Source organism: Ambystoma mexicanum, chromosome 6p (genome assembly GCF_040938575.1).
Source record: "Ambystoma mexicanum isolate Mex_15411 chromosome 6p, UKY_AmexF1_1, whole genome shotgun sequence".
Classification (NCBI taxonomy): Eukaryota; Metazoa; Chordata; class Amphibia; order Caudata; family Ambystomatidae; genus Ambystoma; species Ambystoma mexicanum.
The window spans coordinates 153764620-153788064 of record NC_090935.1 but is presented as its reverse complement, the minus strand read 5'-3'; the positions used below and the strand labels follow the sequence as shown (position 1 = coordinate 153788064).

Sequence of the window (23445 nt, the reverse complement as noted above, 5' to 3'; positions counted from 1 at the left end):
TACCACAGCTACCAAGTTCTGCAAAACAATGCAGTGAGAATCATTAACCAAAAAAACAGGAATCAGTGAAGCCAGGAAAGAACTACACTGGCTAAAAATTGGAGAGAGTCCAATTTAAGTCCCTCACACATAAATGTATCTATGGTAAAGCCCCTGCACACCTGAAAACCAAAATCCTTCCATACAAGCCCACCAGAAATCATCAGCCGAACAAGGATTGATTATTGTGGCTCCTTTCAGACGTAAAAACGGGGCAGGAAAATTCTTCCCTATAACTGTAGCAGGCCTATGGAACAACATCCCTGGCCAGATAAGGATGGAAGCCAATTACCAACGCATTCGCAAACAACTGAAAATGCACATCTTTAAGCAATAGACACAATACAACCTGCCCACCTATCCATGTAGATCTAATGTCTCGTGCTACCTGTATCCTGTTCGTCATTTGGCCTTCGTGTTCCTGTCTCTGCGCCCCGAAACTCGAGAGCCACCAGCGCAATCCAAATAAATAAATGGCAAGGGAACTGGGGTGAGTTGCATGCAAATACTTTCCCAATAGATTTAAAGCACATTTGTTAGTGACAACAAACTAACCCATTCACGATATAGGACCTATACTGAACACTGTACAGTATCAGATATTGGACTTTAGGTGAGACAACAATCCTTATACAAAAGGTTTTCTGCCCCTCCGGCACAGCCATGTCCATTCCACTAAACGAGGTAAATGCTTCAGTTTATGCAAAATATCTTTCAACTGACTCCCCTTTTTCCTGTCTGAAAGCAGTTAATGTGTCCCAATTCATTTGTTTGCTGGGAAACCACTTGCTGGATATGTGCTATTAATAGTGCTGGAAGAGTTATTATTTTCTTTGACAATTCTCCAGTCTTGCCTCTTTTGCTGCCTCTGTCATCTAATCCCGTTTTATGCGGGGGGGGTCTAAACTATCTTGCATTCTGCTTTGGTGCCATGGAAACATGCTAACAACTGATCTATATCCATGTGAGTGGACCTGTTTAAGTACCCAGTCTGTCTTGGTGTACCACTGTATCAAACCCAGGCGCACCTCTCATTGGAAATGCTTGACTTACAATAGACGTTGATGGGACATTTATGATCCATAATACACATTTTGACACTATTGCAGGACAGGAGTTTGTCCAAGTTTATACTCCTTAACTGCTTGGTCTACATCCTCCTAATTGTCTGGCAGGGGATACACGTACTCCTTAACGTTTAACCTTTTATGCAACTCCCACATGTCTTTGCCCAGCCTTCGTACTAGTGCAAATACAAGTGTACCTTGCTCCTGGGGCACATGTACTTTAACCTGTTCCACTCCTATTAGGCTATTTTGTATCCATGCTAACAATACCTTTTCTGCGGTTTCTGTGTCCTGGGCTGTAATCCTGCAGGCACGATGTGGCGAGGAGATCATCTTGTCACCTGGTAGGCTGGTGTGGAGGAGGCCTTTTTACCACAAAAAAATTCTAACCATGGACCTGGCTACATACACACCCTTAATCCTCATTGCATTTCCGCGGTCTACCTCATCCCAATTCTTTTTTTTCTTTTTCTTTCTCTTTCTGATCAATGCTTGCATTTTGTATTTCCGATTGTGGTTTACGTTTTTTAATCGGTGCTTCCTTTATAGTTTTTTGTCGTGCATTGTCTTCACTTTGATTACACATTTCCCATTGCAGGGGTCTAATGGCCTTATCAACCATAGCAGCTAATATTTCCCTTAAATATCTTATTTTTCCTCTATCAAAAGATCCATGCACAGGGAATTTTAAATCAGGTTTGTTGGCAGTGTATTCATGCCATGTTTGCAAAAACGACACTACCCCCAAACCTCTCCTGATCATTAATTCCCATCCTGGCGTTCCTTCCAGGGGAACAGGTATGTTTTTCTAATTCCGGTCGACTCTTGCAACATTGCAATCCCATTTCTGTCCTACGTACTTTTGTTTCCTCATTACTTTGTGATCACAAAACTGCTTTGCTAATTTCCCACTTTAAATGCAGCATGGCCACAATTAATGCAGTATATATACTCATTTTGTGAGTCCTCCTCCATCCCATGGTTTCAACTGTGATACACAGAGTGTACTTCCCTATGGTTCATTTTAGCAGTGAGCTTACATAGAAACACATTAAATTATAAGCATATTTCCCTATGACTCATTAACAATATGTTTTCTACAGGCAACCCAGCATTACATTGCTAAGAACGTTCCCCTAGGACTCATTAACAGTGTGCTTTCGCAAGGAAAAACCTTTAATTTTCATAATATCAAACCATTAAGTATAATTCTGAAACAGTCTCACCTAATTTTCTACAGTATTCTGTGACCGTGCTTCATCAGGAATGTAAATCCCTTTTCCTCACACCGACGGGGATCCTCAGTTGCAGGGATCTATTGTTTCAGCTGGTGAGTGCAGGTGTGGCTGCAAGGAAAAGAGCGGTGCGCCCCAAGCCCGACTCCCACCTTTCCCTGTCCTCTGACCGTGGCACATTTAGTCCAACTGGATTATAGCTGCATTGAGGTCTCATCTGGTGGTGCCAATTGTGGGATAATACCAGTTTGTATTTGTCTGTGTTCAGAAAATAGCTTTAAGGCAAAATGAAACACCAGAACAGAAATCTATCTTCTTCTTCTTAGACATAGGTCTTTATTATAGCTGCAGCCATCTTCACATGGTCGCACAATCTGCCATGTGAACCACCTTCCCTCGCGTTATCTGTATGCGTCTGAGAATGGACAGTGGAGGAAGAAGAGGGTGCCAGAGAGGTGGTGGAGGAAAGAGGCGGCACATCAGCCAAAGAGTGCCAGAGTGTCAGCCTCTTCCTACCTGACTTAGTGAGAGGGATAGGATAGTCGCTAGAATAGCAGTTTGAGAAGATGGGGAAGACGGAGAGCACCATAGAGGTTGTGGGTGGAGAGTAAGGGGAGGGGGGCAGCCCAAGCAGGAGGGGTGGGGGCTCACACGCTAGGGGCAAACAGGAAGACTCACACTGGGGGGGGGGACAAGTAAGTATACAACAGAACAAGAAAACTGGAACCTTGTGGGGGTCCTAACACCAGTGGAAAAATACAGTGCAAGCAACAAATGTACACTAAAATGGAGCTCGAGGGCTTTTGAAGGCAAGTACAGGACAGAATACAAAGCTGGTAGGCATGGGGCCCTAGAGGGGAAGAAGAGAAATGCAAGCGACGCAACACGTAGACAATACAATAGTAACCCAACAAAACATAATGTGCAAACAGTGGTTATCCAAGGAAACCTGGAAGTAAGAGGAAATGCAAGCAATGCAGTAGAATGATGATACATTACAGTGGAATGGCAATACAATAGTCACAGTACCAAAGGGCAGGGAACAATACACTGGCCGGGATAGGTAGCGTGGCGAGCAACGCTGAGGGATGCACAAGTCTGAGGGAGTGGGGGGGGGGGACAGGTTGCGTGGGGATGCATGTGGCATGATGACAGGGGAACTGGGCCTAGTTATGAGGGAACGCGTGTGGCCCACAGGACAGGGGGAATGGGCCGAAGTTGCGAAGGGAGCGTGGGGAGGAGAGCAGGGCCGAAGTGCAGGCAGTGGACACTTGGAACAGTTGCTGGGGGGAACAACGCGTGAGCAAGAGGGTGGATGGGACAGACGGTCAAGGTCAGGGGGTTGCGTTGCTCCTCCCGCACCTTATTACCTTGCGAACGCAGATGGAGGGGGAGGTCTGGGCTCATAATTTGCGCTGCTGCCTACCACTTGCATCGCACAACACTGCAGCCTTGTCCTGTGAGGGCTTTGCTGCAGAGGGTCAGATCCTTGGTTCTTAAAGACTCTTGAGGCGTGAAAAGTTGCGTTGGATTCCTGTGTCAATGGGCAGCGTCTCCTGCATACCTGTCATACACTCTAGATTGCCCTCCTGGACTAATGATACATTTTTACATATTCCTTGGAGCAAGCATTTCTTCTCAATTGTTTAGGGTTTTTATCCAGCTGGGATATATTCACCCCCAGCCACAGGTCGACCATCCTGGTCAAGTTTTCCTGTTTTTTCCTCCGGTTTCTCCCAGGCATTGCAGTCTCCCCCTCAACAAGCTTACTGTTTTCTCCTTTTGATGTTTCCGATTCCTGCCAGCATCTGAGGTATAGAGTGCAGCCTGCTTTCAATTTATGCTTCTCAGGGTCTTGTTTTGACTAGTGTCTGCGAAAAAGCCACCGGCAAGCTGTCTCTCTCATCCTCTTTTTTTCTCTCTACTCCCCTTCCAATAGACTGAGATCATGCCTTCCAGTCAAGTAGTCCTGTCCCTGCCCCTCTTTAGAGTAAACTTAGATGTATTTTTAATGTTGCTGATTGGTCTGGTTAATAAATGGATGGTCCTTCACTTCCTCACTCATGTCTTCTTGTGCTCTGTTTTCAGAGTGATTATATTCACCCCCTCTCTCGTCCAGCTCCCCCCTTTTTCTGGTGGCTGCTGCTTAACACCCCCTATTGGATACTTTGACGTAAGGTGAAAGTGTCATGCAGCTGCACCTTCTCCCCTTGCAGAATGTAACTCCTAGGAAAATGGTAGGTTGCCACGCCGCCAAATGTTCAGCCCTTACGGTCAGTGCACTGACTTTTGTGAGCAGTTACATCACCATAGTTTAGGTCTCTTCTGTGGTTCTTTGCAGAGCGTTTCTGTTGTCAGAAATCCACACATGCTTGGGTTACTCTACAATTGGACTCCCTCTCTGTGGTGCGTATTCCATTTTGTTTGGTAGAATTTCAATTCCAGCCTATGTGTGTTGCCTAAACCTACCAAGTAGTGGGTTCTGTTGCCAATGTATTATTGGGTGCTTAGATTTGCAAATACATTTTGGGTTTTGTGCACAAAATAATTTAACTTTCTCTTTGGGTGACAAATACATTTTTTGACGTTTGTTTTGGTTGTGGCCGTATGAACCACTGAGTTGGGATAGTAGTACTGATGACTGTTTCCTGCTTTGCCACTAGGAAGCCTCATGACTTTGGGAAAGTGGCGTGGCACTGGGGAAAATCCCCCAATGTTCCACGTCCAGCGTGACTTAATGGGTGGGACCTTCTGGTCCCCATAGGCACTGACATAGGGAGTTGGCAAATGTGACCTGGTCACTTTTGGAAGAAAGCAAAATGGGCGATGGCTCTGCCTTCTCCAGGATCTCCCAGAGATGCACCATGATTAGCTCTGCCCATATTCTACCCCCTTGAACAAAAAGGGACTTTGACTATTTTCCCTTGCTCAATCACATCTTGCTGTCCAGCTTTGCTTGTCTGTTATGAACTCAACCCAGTCTTCGGAGTTCTCAACTAAGCATGTGAATGGGGCTGGGGGCAGGGGGTTAACTTAATCACTGAGAAAAAAATGACATTCTAAGGATGAGTCCAGAACAGCTCTTTTGGGTGCCATGAGAAGTTGCTGCAGTAGAACTCATTATTACACAAATTCTGCTCCAATCGCAAATAGTGAAGATTTACCACATTTGAAATGGCAAAAGCAATAACTTTAACAAGGATCTTTGAAACCTCTTTAAGTAATAGAATGATGAGGAGGAGGAGGAGGAGGAACATCAGTTGCATTATATTGTACTCCCTTTTTAAGATGTACTAATTTATTTTAGCTACTGTGTTTGTACTTTTTGGATGCAGGGTTTTTTAGTTACCTTGATGATGTACCTTTCAAAATTGGAGACCAGTTCAAGACTCCAGCTAAAGTTGGCTTACCTATTGGATTCTGTGTTCCTGATTATCACCAGCTGCTCGGAGAATCGGAGGCAAGTATTTTCATATGATATATCAGCATTTTGTTATTTGTTAAATCTATATAGATATATATATTTCTGAGGCTTGTGGAATCTGCTTAGATTGACATGCTGTGCATAGGCCGACATCTAGTGGAAGCTGCGGAGTATTAGTTTGTTTTTCGAAACTCGAAAAATGGGCGTCGACACAGGGCGCGCCAGTAATACTATCCCTAGTGTGACGTCCACTGTACCCATGATCCCTTGCGCGTGTAGGACCCTCAGATTGTTTTTTTCCGCCATACTGGTCGGAAGCATTTCGCGGAGTTCTCTGGCCTTAGCCATACTTTTGCAAAATACCGTTATATTTTCCCCATTCTCCACCCCAACGTCGAGTCAACGAACTTAACACTCGACGCCGGCCCGGAGAAGAAATCTACCGTCGACAGCTGCACGACGGATTTGGTCCTCGGAAGGCCTCTAGCCTCGGCAGGCCTCTGGTCTTGGCCCTGCAAGTAGGGAGAGTTGGGGGGTGGACATACTCTACACTCTTTTGGTATATAGGTACATTCTTATATATTCCTGCACTTAACAGCCCGCTGCCACAAGGTGCGTATGGAGGGTACCCCTTTCCAATTCTGCCCCAAGTGCAACCGCAAGTACCCTTGGGGTTGACACACACCACGTGCAATCTCTGCTTGCCGACGGACCACCCCGAGTCGAACTGCAGAGCGTGTAGTGGGTTTAAACCGAAAACACTTAAAGACCGTTCGATCACGCGTTGGGCCCACCACGCCAGGCGTCAGGAGGCCATGTCAGCGGAGGGCGCCTTCAGCAATGGCAGCGACGCCGTGCTTTCAGACGGCGAGGGCAACGTGGCGTCAAGAGACAGCCGAGCGCAAGTCCCCGACCTCGGAAGGTGGTCCGGCAGGGCGGCTATGGGGAAGACCCCCGGGACACAAGCGCTACCCACAGCACTTCCACAAAGCACATGAAGTCCAACCGAGACTCGACGCGCACGTCAAGTTCTCGGAAAGAGGTGCATAGAGAACGGTCCGATTCGGTGTCTTCTGGGGGTTCTCGATCTAGATCGCTGCATGACTCCAGGCATTCATCCACTGTTGCTAAGAGTGCCTCGCTCCCCAAGGTAACGGAAGTTCGATCGTCTGAAGACGAAGCCGACTTCTATCACCAGACCGCACACCAGGAGTCGGCGCCCGTAGACCGCGTAACAGCGGCTCCCGAGTCCCTACCTCCATGTTCTAAAGATGGGGACACTGCCCCCAAACCTCGACGCCAGGCATCGGAAGGCTCCGAAGGGGCGAAAAAGCAGGGAAAACACTTCCGCCCACGGGGAGGGGGGAAAACCACAGAGGAAGCAGTCTCAGCCTCCTCACACACTTCCCACTCCACATACACAGACAGACAAGTCCCAGTCCTCTGTTATCCAAACGACCCCTGCTAAAACCAGTAAGTCTAGTCAGGATAAGGCGGAGAAAGCCCCAGAAAGGATTATTCCCAGTTCTAGAGAATGGTCTAGTGATGACATAGACAGGGTTATGTCAAGGATGTCTTCATTGGCAGATTTTTACGCAAAAAACCCTGAACACTTTCTCTCCTATACTCCCGACGGGTCAGCACCCTCAGGCTCTAAGGATCCAATACCTCCAAGTAAGAAGTCCCGGTTTGAAGCCCCAGCACGGTCTTTGGTCCCTTTCTATATACAGCCCTACTCTCAATATCAAAGAGATGCATCCTTTTTGTGAGGATCCAGATTTGGGCAGGTTGGAAGAGCAAACTGGTACGGGCTACTATGGGGATGATGAGGACCAAGAAGAGGAAGTCCCTGAGACCTACAGAGTAGATTCCCCGGTAGAGAAAGAACCCCCGATTACCACCTCCCCAGTCGACAATCAACCTCTCCTGAATGAAGTTCTGTCCCGAGTGGCAGAACATTTCCACATTGTCACCCAGGGTGCTCAAGAGGAGAGGGACTTTGCCGAAGAGTTAGTGGGAGAAAGGAGGCCTGTTGCTCAGGCCATCCCTATCCTTGTCTATTCAGAGAAGCAGTGACCCTTCACTTTTAAATCCTACCCTCACCAGGGCGGTGAACCCCAGGATTGAGAAACTTTTCAGGGCAGCCCAATCAGACCCACTGTATATAAGGGGGCATCTGAAACCGACTCCCTGGTTGTTACGAACGAGGGGCTGGAACACCCTTGTCATCGTCCGAAGCTCCTCCCGACAAGGAGAGCAAGAAACTGTATGGTTTGGGCAGGAAAGTAGCCTCCACTTCCTCCAGGATTGCCAACTCCACCACCCTGTTGGCCAGCTACAACTGCCATCAGAGGGAAGAGGTCGCGGCACTCATAGACTCCGCCCCAGAACCCTTAAAGAGCCAGTTGGCACGAGTTGCGGCAGAGGGAAGAGCCATGTCCGGTTGCATTTTAAAAGCAACCTTTGCTGCCGCGGATAACGCCGGCAGATTGATAGCAGAAGGAACTGTTATCAAGAGACACGCTTGGTTACGGCAGTCTGGATTCAAAGCTGAAACCCCAGCATCATTGTTAGATCAACCGGTGGAGCCGGATATGTTGTTTGGTAAGGAGGTCGAGGACACGCTCAAAAATGCCCTGCACGAGTATGAGACACTCAAATCCCTAGGCCAACTAACCAATAAACCCCCTAATCAGAGAGGGAATGGAAATTTTCGTCGCCCACGCGGCCAAAATTCCCAGAGAGAATCTAACTATTCCCAGGGGCAGGGTACACTGTGGAACAATAATCAACAGTCTACCCAGGGTTACGGCAGGGGTAATAAAAGAGGACGTGGTAAAGGTAGAGGCAATCCCAGTAAAGGAGGCAGCACGCCCCCACCAAAACAGTGACGCTCTGTTCAGGGTCCCTTCTCACGCAACCCCAGTAGGGGGACGCATTTCCAACTTCACCCAAGTTTGGGAAGGGATCACATCAGACAGATGGGTTCTGTCCACAGTATCCGCAGGTTACTGCATAGAACTGTTAGAGCGTCCCCGGAACCATCCTCCACGACAGAATACATTCTTTGGAACACCAGAAGATCCTCCTCGAGGAGATCGTCAATATGCTAGCAAAGGACGCGATATAACTCGTCCCGGGACAACAGGTAAACAAGGGTATTTATTCAACTTACTTCCTTGTGGCAAAAAAAGATTTGACAATGCGCCCAGTATTGGATTTACGGCCTGCAAACAAGTATGTCAAGCCCCAAAAATTTTGCATGACTACTCTCCGAGAGGTAATCCCCCTCCTAAAAAAGGGGGATTACATGGCAACATTGGACATGAAAGATGCCTATTTTCATATTTCCATGTTCCCAGCGCACAGAAAGTACTTGCGCTTCAAGGTGGTCAGTCGGCACTACCAGTTCAAGGTACTGCCCTTTGGGATAGCTTCGGCTCCAAGGGTATTCACCAAGGTACTGGCGTTGGCGGCAGCACACCTACGCAGGGAGGCAATCCTGGTGTAGCCTTACCTGGGCGACTGGCTCATCACGGGGGAGACCCCAGTAATTTGCAGAACAAACCTTCAAAGGACAATCGACCTCCTCTTCGAATTGGGCTTCTCAATAAACGAGAAAAAGTCAAGTCTGGTGCCAAGCACCTCCAAACAGTTCCTAGGAGCTATCCTAGACATTCAAGAGGGGTTGACCTTTCCTTCCGAGGAAAGAATTCGGAATCTACTGCTGCAAATTCCGCAATATCAGTCCGGTCGCCAGATAACGGTACGCAGACAGCCTTCTTAGCTATTACATCTATAAGAAGGGTCAGTGAAATTCAGGCTCTGTCAATGCAAGATCCTTTCTTTACTGTCCATAAAGATAAACTGGTTTTACGCACACACCCTAGGTTCTCACCTAAGTTTATTTCTAAATTCCACGTGAACCAGTCCATCGAGCTTCCGGCTTTCTTCCAAGACCCACAGAGCTCGGCTGAGGTGAAACTACACACCCTAGATGTGCGTAGGGCGGTCCTCTACTATGTAAAAAAGACCAGACAGCTAAGGAAAACAGACCAACTGTTTGTCTCCGTAGCTACAGGCAGAGAGGGGGATCACGTCTCTAACGGTGCCATCTCTAAGTGGATTATTAACTGTATCCAGCTGTGTTACTCCCTTTCTGGAAAGACTCTGCCTTTCACGCCAAGAGCCCACTCTAAAAGAGACATTGGGGCCACTCAGGCTTTCATTGCAAATGCCCCCCTTGACCCCATTTGCAAAGCAGCTACTTGGAGCTCTCTTCACACTTTTACTCAGCACTACTGCATTGACACCCATTCCAAGACAGATACCCAAGTAGGACAAGCGGTTCTAAGACATTTATTTGCTCATGACCCTTCTCACATCCCACCTCCTTCAGGTACTGATCGCTAATCTATGCACAGCATGTGATCTAAGCAGATTCCACAAGTCTCAGAAGGGATACATTACTCACCGTAATCGTATTTCTGATGCTTGTATCTGTTTAGATTCACATAATGTATCATATATATATATATATTTTCTTAAAAGAACTGGCTGAACGTTAGTTATGCGAGGATCACTCTCCTTCATACCAGGCTTAAATAATCAGTCCGTGACCAGCAAATCCATAATGGCTTCTTTATTCGTTAAAATAAAGCATTGTAGCTTCCCAGAAAAGTCGACGCGTTTCGCGGCGTTACTTGCCGCTTGCTCACAACACCCAAGTGCTACCACCATAGTGTTTAAATACATAAAACTTGCCTGCAGACATAGAAATGGGACAAGGGGATCCAACGACCATGAACATAAGAGGGGACTTAATTGTGTTGGTACGGTCGGCGGACATCTTTGAACAGGGCTTAATCCCTACAAAGTTAAGCTACGTTAATCCATGATTGAGTAATCATTTAAAGATTTACTTTTCACTCAATATAAATTGTCCAACCAACAAGTCCATTAGATTAGTTCCTTACAGTCCCTCAACATGGTCCAATCTGCACAATCTCTTTAGATAAAGTGCCTTGTGCCTTTGTACTTAAAGTGCATAGTGCATGAAAAAAGTGCCTAGTGCTGGCAGCTTACTAAAGTGCCTAGTGCTTTAGTGCATATCAGCCTCCGATTATCATAAAGTGCTTAGTGCTTTAAACTTCAAATCAGTGTAGAAATCTATTTCTACTCTTACACTTGGTTACATCCCCGGTTTTTCTTCAATGCCTCTAGTTTGCAGTAAAATCCATTCACAACAAACAGAATAAAACATACATGGTGACGAATATAAAAAAGGTGCATAAAAAACCCCAAAATACACAACATATTATAAAAAAGTGCAGTTAAAAATACAGACAATAATGGATTTTCACTTTTAAAACCCAATTATGAAAACACTTTGTATCAGTCAGTCCTTATTGGTAAGAAGTGCCAGGTTGTTTTGTATATGATAATGCTTATACTAGTGCCCTAAGAAAGTGTATAGTTCTTTGTCTGTGTTATGGCCTAGCGGTTGTTTTGTTTCAAAGTCCAAGATTCAACGAGTTTCTTGTTGTCAGAGCTTTTTTTCTCGATCTCCCCCTCTCAGGCCATTTTCAATTGCATGATACCAAAGAAAGCAAAACTGTCCATGTTGCTTTTATAGCATTAAGTGAAATGTTTTGCCATTGGATAGTTGGCATCTTTGTTTTGTATGGCTCTCACATGTTGTTGCACCCTTATTTTTAATTTGCATTTGGTACTGCCCACGTACCACTTTTTACATTTGCACAAAAGACTATATACTACATATTCAGTATCGCACGTGATTTTATCATTGATATATTCAATTGATTTTATTGGATGCTCAAAGGTGGTGCAGTTCTTTGCAAATTTACACATATTGCATCTTGTGCATTTGTTGAAACCTTTCTTCCGATTGGTCAACCAGGCACTCGTGTCCTTGGCTACTTCTTTATCCATGAAACTGTGGACCAATTTATCCTTGATTGAAGTATTTCTTCTGTAACTGATGTCTGGATGTTTTTTCAGCAGGCCTCCAATGTCCTTACCAATTGTTAAAACTTTCCAATGTCTCTGTAACACACGTTTCACCTCTGTGGTTTGGCTATCATACGTGAGTCTCATTATTCATAGCTTTTTCTTTGTCTGCCAAGAGGATTTGTCTATCATGACTTCTGGCTTTTAAATACGCTCTTTCAATAACTTTTTTAGGGTAACACTGTTGTGGAAATCCTCTTGCTGTGTTTTTGCTTTCTGCATCATATGTTTCTAAAGTTGTGCTGTTCCTTCTTAACCTTCTGAATTCACCAGATGGTACACTCCAGATCAAACTCTTAGGATGCCCGCTTTTAGCGTGTAGTGGCGAATTTGATCCTGTGGGTTTTCTGTGTAATTCACATGTTAGTTTGCTCCACTATTCTTAAATTAACATCCAAGAAAGTTATGAACGAATAACTGTGTGTTTCTGTGAATCTTAAGTTTTTCTCATTTTGGTTCAGATGCTTTACAAAATCATACCAACCAACCTCTGTCCCTTTCCAAATTACAAGTAAGTCATCTATATATCGAAGCCAGATAACCACATTTTCAGTAAAATCATGATTCTGTTCTGTCCATACTTCTGTAGCTTCCCAGGCCCCCATAGTCAAATTGGCATAGGATGGGGCAAATGTTGTCCCCATAGCCGTGCCCTGTATTTGCCTGAAATATTCTTCATTGAAAACAAAGATGTTAGTGAGGCAGAGATCAAACATAGCTACAATCATTTTTGTGTGTTCCAGATAGTTGAGGGACCTGGTGTTTAGATATCTTTCACAAGCTTTTTTGCCATAATTATGTTCAATTGACGTGTATAAGGACACCATGTCCATGGTTGCCATCATGAAGTTGGATTCCCAGGGTATATTGTTAACTCGCAATAGAAAATCTTTCGTGTCTTTGAGATAGGAAAGTAATGAGGAGACGAAGGGCAGAAGAGTTTCATCTATGAATTTCGACATGTTCTCCAACCCTAACCCCACTAGGGAAACGATCGGTCTTCCCGGTGGTTTTTTACTGTTCTTATGTATTTTCTGAAGAAAATATATGGTTGGTGTGATGGAGTTGGTCGTTCGTAGAAATTTACAATTTTCTTCAGTTAGTATGTCTTTCTGTTCCCAACCTGCTACAAATTTCTTTACCTTCTCTTCTAATGCTTTTGTAGGATTTTTTCCACCTTTCTCATTGCATTTTTTATCATTTAACTGTTTGTATGCCTCTTTAACATAATTTTCACGAGTCATTAGGACAATGTTTCGTCCTTTATCTGAGGGCTTAATCACACAGTTTGTCAGGTTGCACAGTTCATTAAGGGCCATTCTGTCCTTCATGGTTAAATTGCTTCTCTCTTTATCTTTTGTTTCGTCTGAGCTTTTTTAAGTCCTCAATTACCAGTGTTTGGAACGCTTCTATGTTGTTGGCGGTGTTAGCCATTGGATTGAACTTTGATTTCTGTTTCAGTTTGCTTTTGACTGTCCAATCTGTTCTAATGTCCAACTGTTGAAAGTCAATTGAATCCATCTCTTGACCATCATTGACTGTTCGGCCTTTTTGGAGCTCAACTAAGTCAGCAAGAACTCCCATTTCAGAAATGGTAATATCTGTTTTTCCTTCCGGTAATGTCTTTTTCTGTGCCTTGAAATCTGTGATGGCAAAGAATTTTTTCAGATGTAGTTTTCTAATGTACTGGTCGAAATCAATCCTAGTTTGCACATAGGTGAAGCTGGCTGTTGGACAAAAATTCCAACCCATACTCAGCAACTCTGTTTATCAGTAAGAGTGTGTTCCGACAAGTTTATGATCTTAAACCTTGTTTATATATATATATATATATATATATATATATATATATATATATATATAATCTGTGTTTTTGTATGTTTGGGTTTGGCTCCAACCCGATAACCGTTGGTGGGCTGAAGTTTTGGTCCTATGCTATCAGTATAGGCGATTCCTGGAGATTGCCAGTTTTGCGATTGTTGGCTCCAGCCCATAACAGTTGGTGGGCAGAAACCTTGGCCCAAGGTTGGTATGCCAGTCTTATGTGTAATGGTGATAGTGAAATTTGACCAACCACCAATTCGCCCTGCACAGGGGTGGAGCAGAGTCCAGCCCTGTGCTATCAGTATAGGCGATTTAGGGAGATTGCCAATTTTTGCAATTTCTCAGAAATAGGATGTTCGGACACACTAGAACATACACAAGGCTATAGCAGACCCCCACACCCCCCACCATGTGTGTGTCGGCTACAGACCAGGGCAAAACCGGGGGGTACGGCTAGATATCCAGCACCATGTACCTGCTCATTAGTCAATCTCTTGGAAATGGGTCCAAATGACTCCTATCAATCAGGTATCAATAATACTTGACCCCCCTCCGCCCCGGCCCGCGGAAGGCTTTGTTCTCTAATAAGTAGTTCAAATGTTGAACTCTCCTGGTGGAAAGGAGCAGTTTTGCTAGGCTAACATTTTAACAATCATCTTATCTGCTGCCAAACACCAACAAAATAAAAAGTCTATCGGGTGGTCCACCATCCATTACTAATTTATCCTACCTAATTTTTGCCTCTACCTCACTACCATTTGTGTTTTCCTAGATATTTTATCCTCGCCCTGTAGCTACAGGATCTCTTTCCATGGTTAGCAACCAGAGCCTAAGATTGCATAGTCTGCCTTAGAAACAGTTGATTTAGCAAAATGTATTGATCCCACCTTCGTTCTTTCCAATTCTGACCTTTAAGGCTCATGTCCCCCCTACTAGCTTCAGTTTCACTTTAATGCTGTGTGCAGCTTTAGTGCTTTACAAATGCAACCTGGCATGCCCTGTTGCTTTGTTGCCTCTTCTGGCCTTCATTCCTTTCTTGTCCTGTGGCGTACCTGGACATTAGCCTCTTCTCCCCAGAGGGGAGTAACTCCTTTAAAGCTAGGTAGGTGAGCCCGCTAAGCAAGACCCCTCCATAAGGGTCTGGGCAAGTGAGACCTCACTGGGAGTGACTCTCCTCTTGGGGACAAGGGCTCCCATTCCGATAAGGAACTCCCACTTTCTGCCTATATGAGTGTTGGAAAGATTGTGTTGGTTATAGTCATAACTGGAAATACCAAAGACCCTTTTTTTCACTTTTTTTTGCTTCAGGCAATGCTGAAGATCTGAATGCATTGATCAAAGAAGAGGAACACCATTCTGTTGGTTCTAATGACATGCAAAAGAGCAGCTGAGCTACGAATCGAGGAGAGACTCCTATAGAGGGACGAGAGTAACAGCTACACAGAGGCGAGCCTCTGTAGCAATGACTTCTTGAGGGGCAGGGTCATGCCAAGCTGTGGAACCAGCGGTGGTGTGGAAGAAGCGAGACCCGCTAGCTAAAGCCTGACCAGCGAGTGTCCTGACCAAGCAAGAGGCTCTGATGAGGATGACCGAGAAAAGACCACAGTCTTCACTGATGGCGTGACCACTGGAGAGCAGTGGTGGGCCTGGCAACTTATGCCGAGACTAGAATGGAAAGGAGCCTGGGTTCCCGAGCTCTGCACGGCAAGTGTCTTTGCAGCTGAAAGGAGGATTTGAAAACACCAGTGGGGGCAGCACATGTTGGTTTCCCAAAAACCAAAACTGACAAGGGTACAGAAACCAAAGAAACACAAAGGTAGAGGGCCACGGCTGGGAAAGCCAACAAAAGTACCAACTCAAGTGGTAAGCGAGACTTTACAAGGAGAGACTACCCCCTGAGGGACAGGGGCTCCCGTTGCGCAGAGGAACTCGCAAAAACCCTTCCTTTGACACCATGTGGGACACCACCAAAACACTGTTATTGTCATTCAAGATTCCCGTTGAAGAACAATATTTTGCAAACACCATGAAGAAGGATGAAAGAATAATAATGGTTACTCCCTGTTCTGGGATCAATAGAACTGAGACCAAGAAGATTCAACCAAGAATGGATAGCGTTCAGCCAACAAAGTATGGACTACGATCCTCCTCTGGGGAGGACCCAGCAACCTGTAATAAAAAGAACTTCTCTTCTTGGAGAGAGATGGAGAAACAAAGCCTGGGAACTTCAACTCTGTGAAGTCGTGACTGGGACAGCAGACCGAGAGATCCTCTGTCGGGAGGAAGGCAGAAGGTGCTGTTGGCCAGAAGCCTGTAGGAAGTCTCAGGCCGACGAGCAGAGAGGGAAGAAAACCCCAAGAAGGAGAAGCAGGCAAGAGCGGTGGCATTACTCTGGCGGGGTGGACTGGTGAGTCCGCCAACTACGCCGAGACAGTTGGAGCATTGAAGCAGCAGAGGTGCCGAAGAACAATCCAAAGCAGACAAAACGAGTAATCGAGCTGTCCTGACAATATATGAAGTCCTGCTCCTATGATCAGGCCCAGTGAAACCAACCCTCAAAGCACGATAATGGGGACGGCGGGTGGCCAGGGAGGGAACACTGCAATAAAGAATACTGTCGGCCTACTCGTCAGTGAGTGGTCAGAAGAGAAAAACCATTGTGAAACCCATCCTGCTCGTTTCAGTGAGATAGGACATGGACAAGAGAATTACTACTGGGTCTATAATAGGAATAGCAAGTAGCAAGACGGTGAATCGGAATAGGGAGAGTAGGATATCAAATGTCTTCTGCCCAAGGAATTGAAGCACTGTTGCAACAGAGAGAAGAACCATACAAAGAGGGAATCTGTCTCCCTAGTGGAACGAGGAATAGAAAGACTTTAAGAGACACTGAAGAGGGCTCTTTTTCCAGGATTTCCAAAGCTAACAAAGCTGAGGGAAAGGTCTGCCAAGGAAACCATTAGAGGAAACCAGCACTGGGAAAAGTCCCCTACAAGAACAAAGCACATTAATTCTCGAGATAGTCGAGCAATATCTCAAGGTTGCATACTAAAGCTGAAGAATCCTATCCAGGAGAGGGGAGTCCTTCTGCTCTTTTCGTTGTTGTTTTCTGTTAGTGGTGGGGAACAGAGTAGCTTAGAGATGGACAGAGGACAGGCTGTTTACCTTTGGACTTCACAACCAACGACTAGCACCTTAGTTTGGTTAGATAGAGATAGCAAAGCATTTTTTTCCTTTTATTATTTGATTAAAGAATCTTGAAATGACAACTAGTCTGTCGCCTCCAGACCTGTCACAACGGGCACATGCCCTATGTAAAACAGAGTGAAAAGGATATGCGTGATTTATAAAAAGGCTGTGAAAGCTGACAAAGGTACGCGGAACTGATCAAATCAGACACGTTTGCGTCCTACTTGTACCAATGATCCTGGAGGGATCTGAAACGAGAGAAAAAGCTGAGAATAGTAGACTGAGGATAACCTTATTTTTCAAAGGAGAAGACGAAATAATACGGAGAACATTGTCTTTTTACTGAACAGAATCTCTACAAACACAGTGAACTACATGATTATATGTGGAGATTGAAGTCCAGTCATCTGTGATCGGCAAGATAGAAGCCAGCAACAGAAGTTTAAGTGTTAGAGCCAGTTAGTTGTAAGATATCGGACTGAATACCATTTCCTTTTTAGGACTTGACGAGCACCATTAGTTTTAGTTCATTAGATGGGGAACTTCCCTCATAGTGTTAGGGTCAGATAGGCATTTTTCTTTTATTTAAATAAACGGCCTTGAATCATGACTCACTCTATAGTACGGTCCCTTCTTCTGGTTTGCCACAGTCCCCTCTGCCACTCTTCTTTCTTAACATTTGCCTATTTCATCCCTTTCATACTCCTGCTTCTTCATTCTCAACTTTCCGCTTTTCATTCCATCCAACGCCGCATGGACTGGTTTATTGCTCCTTTCCCGGTAGGTGCAAGCTCTGTATAAGCATGACGTGATAACATTACAAACACAAACCACATGGAGTGATTGGAGTTACTTTCTTTCCCAAAAATGCGTGGGTCTTTCGCATTACCTGCTAAAATGTTGTGATCTGAATCATATGTTCAACAATGATTCTCAACAATATTTTGTAGTTTCCAGTTGGAATTCGTAATGAGTTTCGAAGTGTAATGCTGGTCAAATGATTCGCTCTATTGGTACATACCTGGCTTTCAGCATTGAGTGTGAAGCAGAAGCTTGGTTTGAACAAATGGTGCTTACACACATTTTGTGATCGGTCGTCCCTGTGTGTTGACAGGAAATGCCAATAAATCTGTATTAGAAATGGTCGTTTTTTAAAAGGAGTATTGTATTGCTAGCCAAAACGGAACCATGTTGGTTCCGTTGAGCTTCCATGAAAAATTCAGTTTGACATTGTTTCAGTAACGCAGACCCTTGTTCAAGTTTGTTACTGATAAAACAAAGGCTGGTGCTTTCTTAGTATGTGCTTTATATGCTACTGGCTGTTATGGAAGATTGCCCCCTTGGGAACGAGTTTGATGCAAGAAAATAAATAGGGTATACCAAGTCACCCCTGGCATACTTTAAAAAACGATATTATATATATATATCTATATATGTATTTTTTTTGGCAAACTGCTTTTAAATATAGAATGAATTTTTTAGGGCTCTCACGGATACTCAATTCATAATAAATACCTCCATGGCATTCAATTTGATGGAGACAAAAAATAGCCGTGTTCTTGGTATAAACTTAATTGAGATTTTGAATTTCATTGTCTAAAAAATACATTCTATATTGAAAAGCAGAGTTTGCCCATGTACGTCTCACTGCAGTTCTAAAAATCCATAAAGACACTGCCTTTCTGAACTCGAATAAAAGGTTAAGTCAGCATTTGTCACTAACATTGCCTTGGGATGCCAGGCTTATACGTGCTTGGTCTTCATCAGGACAAAATCTTCAGCCCAGACCATGTTATGAAAGTTTTTTCGGGTGATCCATATTGCTTAATTTGTCTACATCTTGTGACGAAGAAGTCAGCAGATGCCTTAAAGCTATTGTTTCTGTGTTGATTATTCTAGCAAGATAAATCATGAATTCAAATAGTATAGTACACCCTGCTGCAGATTCCCCAGACTTAGTTGCATCAACGAAACTGCTTTATTTGAGGCTTCACTGTGATATTTCATTGTTCGTTTTAGATTTTCCTTTTTGCTTTTCAACTGATTTTGGTTTCTATGCACTTTATTGTATTATATTTTTTTTATTTTTTATTTTAAGTGAAACTTGTTTTATTCTGGGACACTCGCCAGTTACTCATCTTGCAATCTATTTGTGTTGAACTCTTCAGGTGGGTCGTACTTTCGCTTGTAGAACAGCAGAAAAGTCTGTAAAGAGGGGCGTTCTTTCCACGACCACGACACCCTATGGAGCAAGAACATTAACTCTTCTTTACCCCCGATCACATGTGTATGTTTGGAGCTCGTTTTTGCATGTGTTGACAATTGTACTCACTAATTTCTTATTTTAGGTGTATGCGATGTGTTAATCCGAGCTGCATATTGGGAAATCCAGAGCCGTCTAGAGATGCCCCAATTTCATTTTCCATCTGCAAGCAATCAGCAGTTTGCAAAAGCACACACATTGCATTTTGGGCTGGTGATGGCCTTTTAAACCTCCCTCCATAGTGAACTTTCAATATTGCACATTCCTTGGCAGGATTAGCCTTTCTGATTGAGCCGAGTGCTGCAATAGTTATAATCAGGGCTTCAGATGATCAGCGTACCAGCCCATTGTAATCGGTCCAATATTCCCAATAAACAAAATAGGGCACAAGAGGTACCAGTGTCTGATCAAGAGGAAATTAAATGCTTTTTTACTTCTTGAAATAGATTTTATTCCCAAATTACATGGAATAAAAAAGTGAATATATGCATATGTATTAAAGCCCTAATTGTGTCTTTGTTATATATTATCTGAGTGGGATACTGTGATGGAATTAGAAAAGAGCATGTGGCATGGTTGTGAACACCCACTACTTACTCAAGGTAGCACATGGCATTCATTTCTAGTTCAACAGGTTCTTTGATTCACCCCGCCATTGTCCTGATTCTGCCCTCAACCATAAAACACCAGGAACTAAACGGGCACGTAATTCATACCCTTTTAGCAGCAGCAGTATTTACTGCTTACACAAGCATAAAAATGAGTGTGTATATTTGTGTCCAAGCCATGTAGGTAAAGTTAAATGTACTGCAATAAATGGAGCCCGTGCCACCTACCGTGCAATTAACTGTTGATGGTAGTATAGAACATGGATGTGCTCTACTATTCTCCGCTCCCTATACTAATGGCCTTAACTTATTAACACTTGGTCATTGATGCCATGTGACGACTTGAAAGACCATCTAGTTTACTTTTGTTCTACCTGCTCTAACACTAGGTTCTTGCTTGGTCTTTGGTAGGTAAAATTTCTCTTTTGGCAACTTCAGTTTCCCCATAACAAATTGGCAAAAGGCTTGGGAAGCGGAGCAGATCAGTCATTCAGACTATCGGTACTGGGAAACTGTTTTCCTTTTTTTACCTTTTACTTGTTTGTAGCTTTTTAACACTACACACAGCATATAACAATGCAGTGCAACAGGGACACCTTTTGTATCATTCAAGCCTTTTTACACTTGGGATTTCTGGTTCCTTGTATATGTGCCTAAAGACAAGCTGGTGGCAGCAATTGTATTTGTGCCATTTTTGTGTAACTTCTAGTGTGCACATTTATGTTTACCGCATATGGCTAGAAAGCTTGGCTAGTGCTCTGAGATGGCAATGCATTTTGCTTGTTCTTTGGCCATATTGTTTGGGCGCCTTCTTATCTTGCCAGGTAAGGGAATCCCATATAAGGTGATGCACTTACCCGGGAAGGCTGCTGCTTTTGCACGCTTGTGTGTGTGCCCATCCACCCATCCCTCCCTCGCCACTGATGGGTGGGACTGTCTTCTCCCACTCCATGTCTGGGTGTGGGACATGAGTGAAACCCATAGTTGTCCCTGATTGGATAACTGCTTGGACTTGCTTCCAGGCTGCATTTTGGATAAGCAGGCTGCTGCAGCCATTTCTTCAAATCGGTGTTGAGGGAAAGAATCGTTTGTAGGAGAACGGCCAATTTAAGATACGAAGAAGACTCCTGAAGAGGCCTGGCATCCATCCATTCCTGCGTCTTGCCTGGTGGAGCACTGTTGGACTACCTGATTTGCAAAAGCCCTGTGTGGTGTTTAACCCCTGTACTAGTGAGACCCATCAAGCTCGATGTGTTCTCGAGGAACAGCTGTCCTGAGCCTTCGGAAGGGTCCCTGGACCACATGTTAGACTGTCAGTTCTCCAGTGGGCTACCTTACTAAAAAAGTCTCCATTCCGCATTTGCACCTGAACTTTGGTGGTCTCCAGTTCATGGTATGACTCGCCTTCCTGCTGAATTTCAGCATCGAACCTCCAGGGATCCTGTGCTGGATGTACTTCTGCAACTGGAAGGACGCCTTCTGCTGTTTCTATGCAGCGGCTGTCGCTGCGACTCTCCTTTCCCCAGTGTCCTGAAGAGGGCTGCATCAGTGAATCCGTCATCTGACTGGAGGAATACTTGCACCCTCAGCTCCTGGGCACCTCACTGGAACCAACAGAGCGAAATCCAACCTCCAGCGTCCCTCTCCCCTTTGCCCCCCAGTAGAACCATTAAGTAATCTGTCAGTTGGGGGGGTTAGAGGGGGGGGTGAGGGGAGCAGTAAGCGTAAAGCAGTTGTCTCCCCCCTGTCCTCCATAGGATGACATTGAGAACATGTCTCTTTGTATTCTGCCATTTCATTCCACTGCCTTTTGGCCGTTGCACCTCTGCAGTAACCTCTGAAAGATAGGAACACATTTTGCTTACCTAGTAACTTCGTTACATCCCTTCATTTGAACAATCACAAACAACTTACCTGCTACCGATGTATATTATGGGGAGAAGAATTGTTGCTCATGTAACGTTTGGGCACAAGGCCCCATGGGGATTGGACTCCTGAAGTTGGGGATTTTCACTTGTGTCTTGGAACCATCTTTACTGCATCACTTTACTTGCCTCCTTTTTGTTGATTTAAGTGATTGAGTGCACTTTAAGAACCTTATGGTGAAAGCAAATATGTTTATCATTGAGTATTGTGCAATAGTGTCACTGGTTTAATTTTTGTGTGTGTTTACGGCCTAGAATAAATATTGTGTATTTATACTTTACTGTCTACATTGAATTATTGTGTGCTTCGCTGTGTGGACTTGTTGCGGACCCCTGACTCCACTCACTCTCATGAAAATAGCCTTAACTGCTCTTCAAGTTTACTGAACCCAGGGGGGTTCTTTTACTCAAGGTCACATGTCGTACTATGGATAGGACATAGAATAACTTCTCAGACTACATAACGAGACCGAATCAGGAATTTGGCAGATGACACTGTTTTCATGTCAGTTATCTGAACAGGGAGTACAACGGACATCAAGTGCAAGTCATAGTGCAAGTCATCCTTGATGGCTTACTAGAAACACATTTCATTGGCTCTTAAACTATAAGACTCTTCATTATACAGCCTTCTACAATTGTTTGGCACGCTTGTATGCTTCTGAAATATTCGATGCTCTAGCAGCATGTAAGCTGGTACCCCAGGTGTTAGTGGGTGAGCCTGACCAGGTCTCCCCACCCAATTAGCCAAGTATCTCATCACTCATGCCGGCTGTCATTCATTTTGCCTTTGAACTCTGCCTTGTAGTATCTTCTTGCCTCTGGGAATAAAAGGGAGTATAGGCACTTGATATCTTCAATCTGGTTCACCATGCTCTTCGTCAATTTTCATCCTCAGCTCACGTGATCAGGGACCGTGAATTTGCTCATATTGTAGCATTTAATAGTCTTTAATTGAAAAAACCTGGCACTCATGGTGTTCTCTCTTTGTAACTTAACAAGGGAGGCCTTGGCTGCTCACATCTACTGTTCTTCACAGCTGATAACCAGTTCTTGGCTGCTTTCAGTCCAAGATTTCTCACAAAGCACCAGCCACTCTCGACAACAAGACTTTTTAGTTCCCAAACGACAACCCCTCTGCCGACTCACCCTTGCAAAAATGCTTGCCCCACTGCTCAGCCTAGTAATACTCGGGGTGCCACAGCCACTATTATCAATGCAAGTTCTCTGGTCGCCCACGCACTGGACATTGCCGACTTCCTCACAACCAACAATGTGGACTTCCTTGCTGTAACAAAAACCTGGCTTCACCCGGCTGCTCGTCCGTCCCCATCTCTGGCCATCCCAGATAACTACACAATCATCTGCGCAGACAGAGGTTCCGGTAAAGGTGGTGGAGTGGCCTTGATAGCCAAATCCCATCTGAACTTCGTAGAATTCCCAAACATAGGCCTACCTTCAGCTGAACTCCTTTCAGTGAAACTAATGCTCTGACAGGCCCACCCTCCTATTTCACCTTATCTATCGACCCCCAGGTGCCATCTCCTCCTTTTGAGGAAGATAACACACACCTCCTTACCCAAAACACAAAATTGAGTTTGCAAATCATTTTCCTGGGAGACCTTAATTTAGGCCTAGATGACGCTAATGATACTAATGCCACCAGATTAGACAATGCCATTAGACAACTGGGATTTAAACAGCGCCCCAACGAACCTACCCACTCCAAAGGTAGAACACTGGATTGGCTGGCTGACTTTAGCTGCTCCACAACTATCCTCAACAATGTGCGCATGGTCTGACCACCACTGCATCACCTTCTCTGTCCTGAAAGACACTCG

At 44.6% G+C, this 23445-nt stretch overlaps 1 protein-coding gene across 4 annotated transcripts in view; it reads left to right on the top strand.

Moving 5' to 3' along the window:
• UBAP1 (ubiquitin associated protein 1) overlaps positions 1–23445 on the top strand; it is a 391833-nt gene that overhangs the window by 129232 nt on the left and 239156 nt on the right. For all 4 annotated transcript variants that reach the window (XM_069626846.1, XM_069626847.1, XM_069626845.1 and 1 more), the window contains exon 4: positions 5677–5801. In XM_069626846.1, the coding sequence (XP_069482947.1) occupies positions 5677–5801 (125 nt within the window). The remainder of the gene's footprint in view (positions 1–5676; positions 5802–23445) is intronic.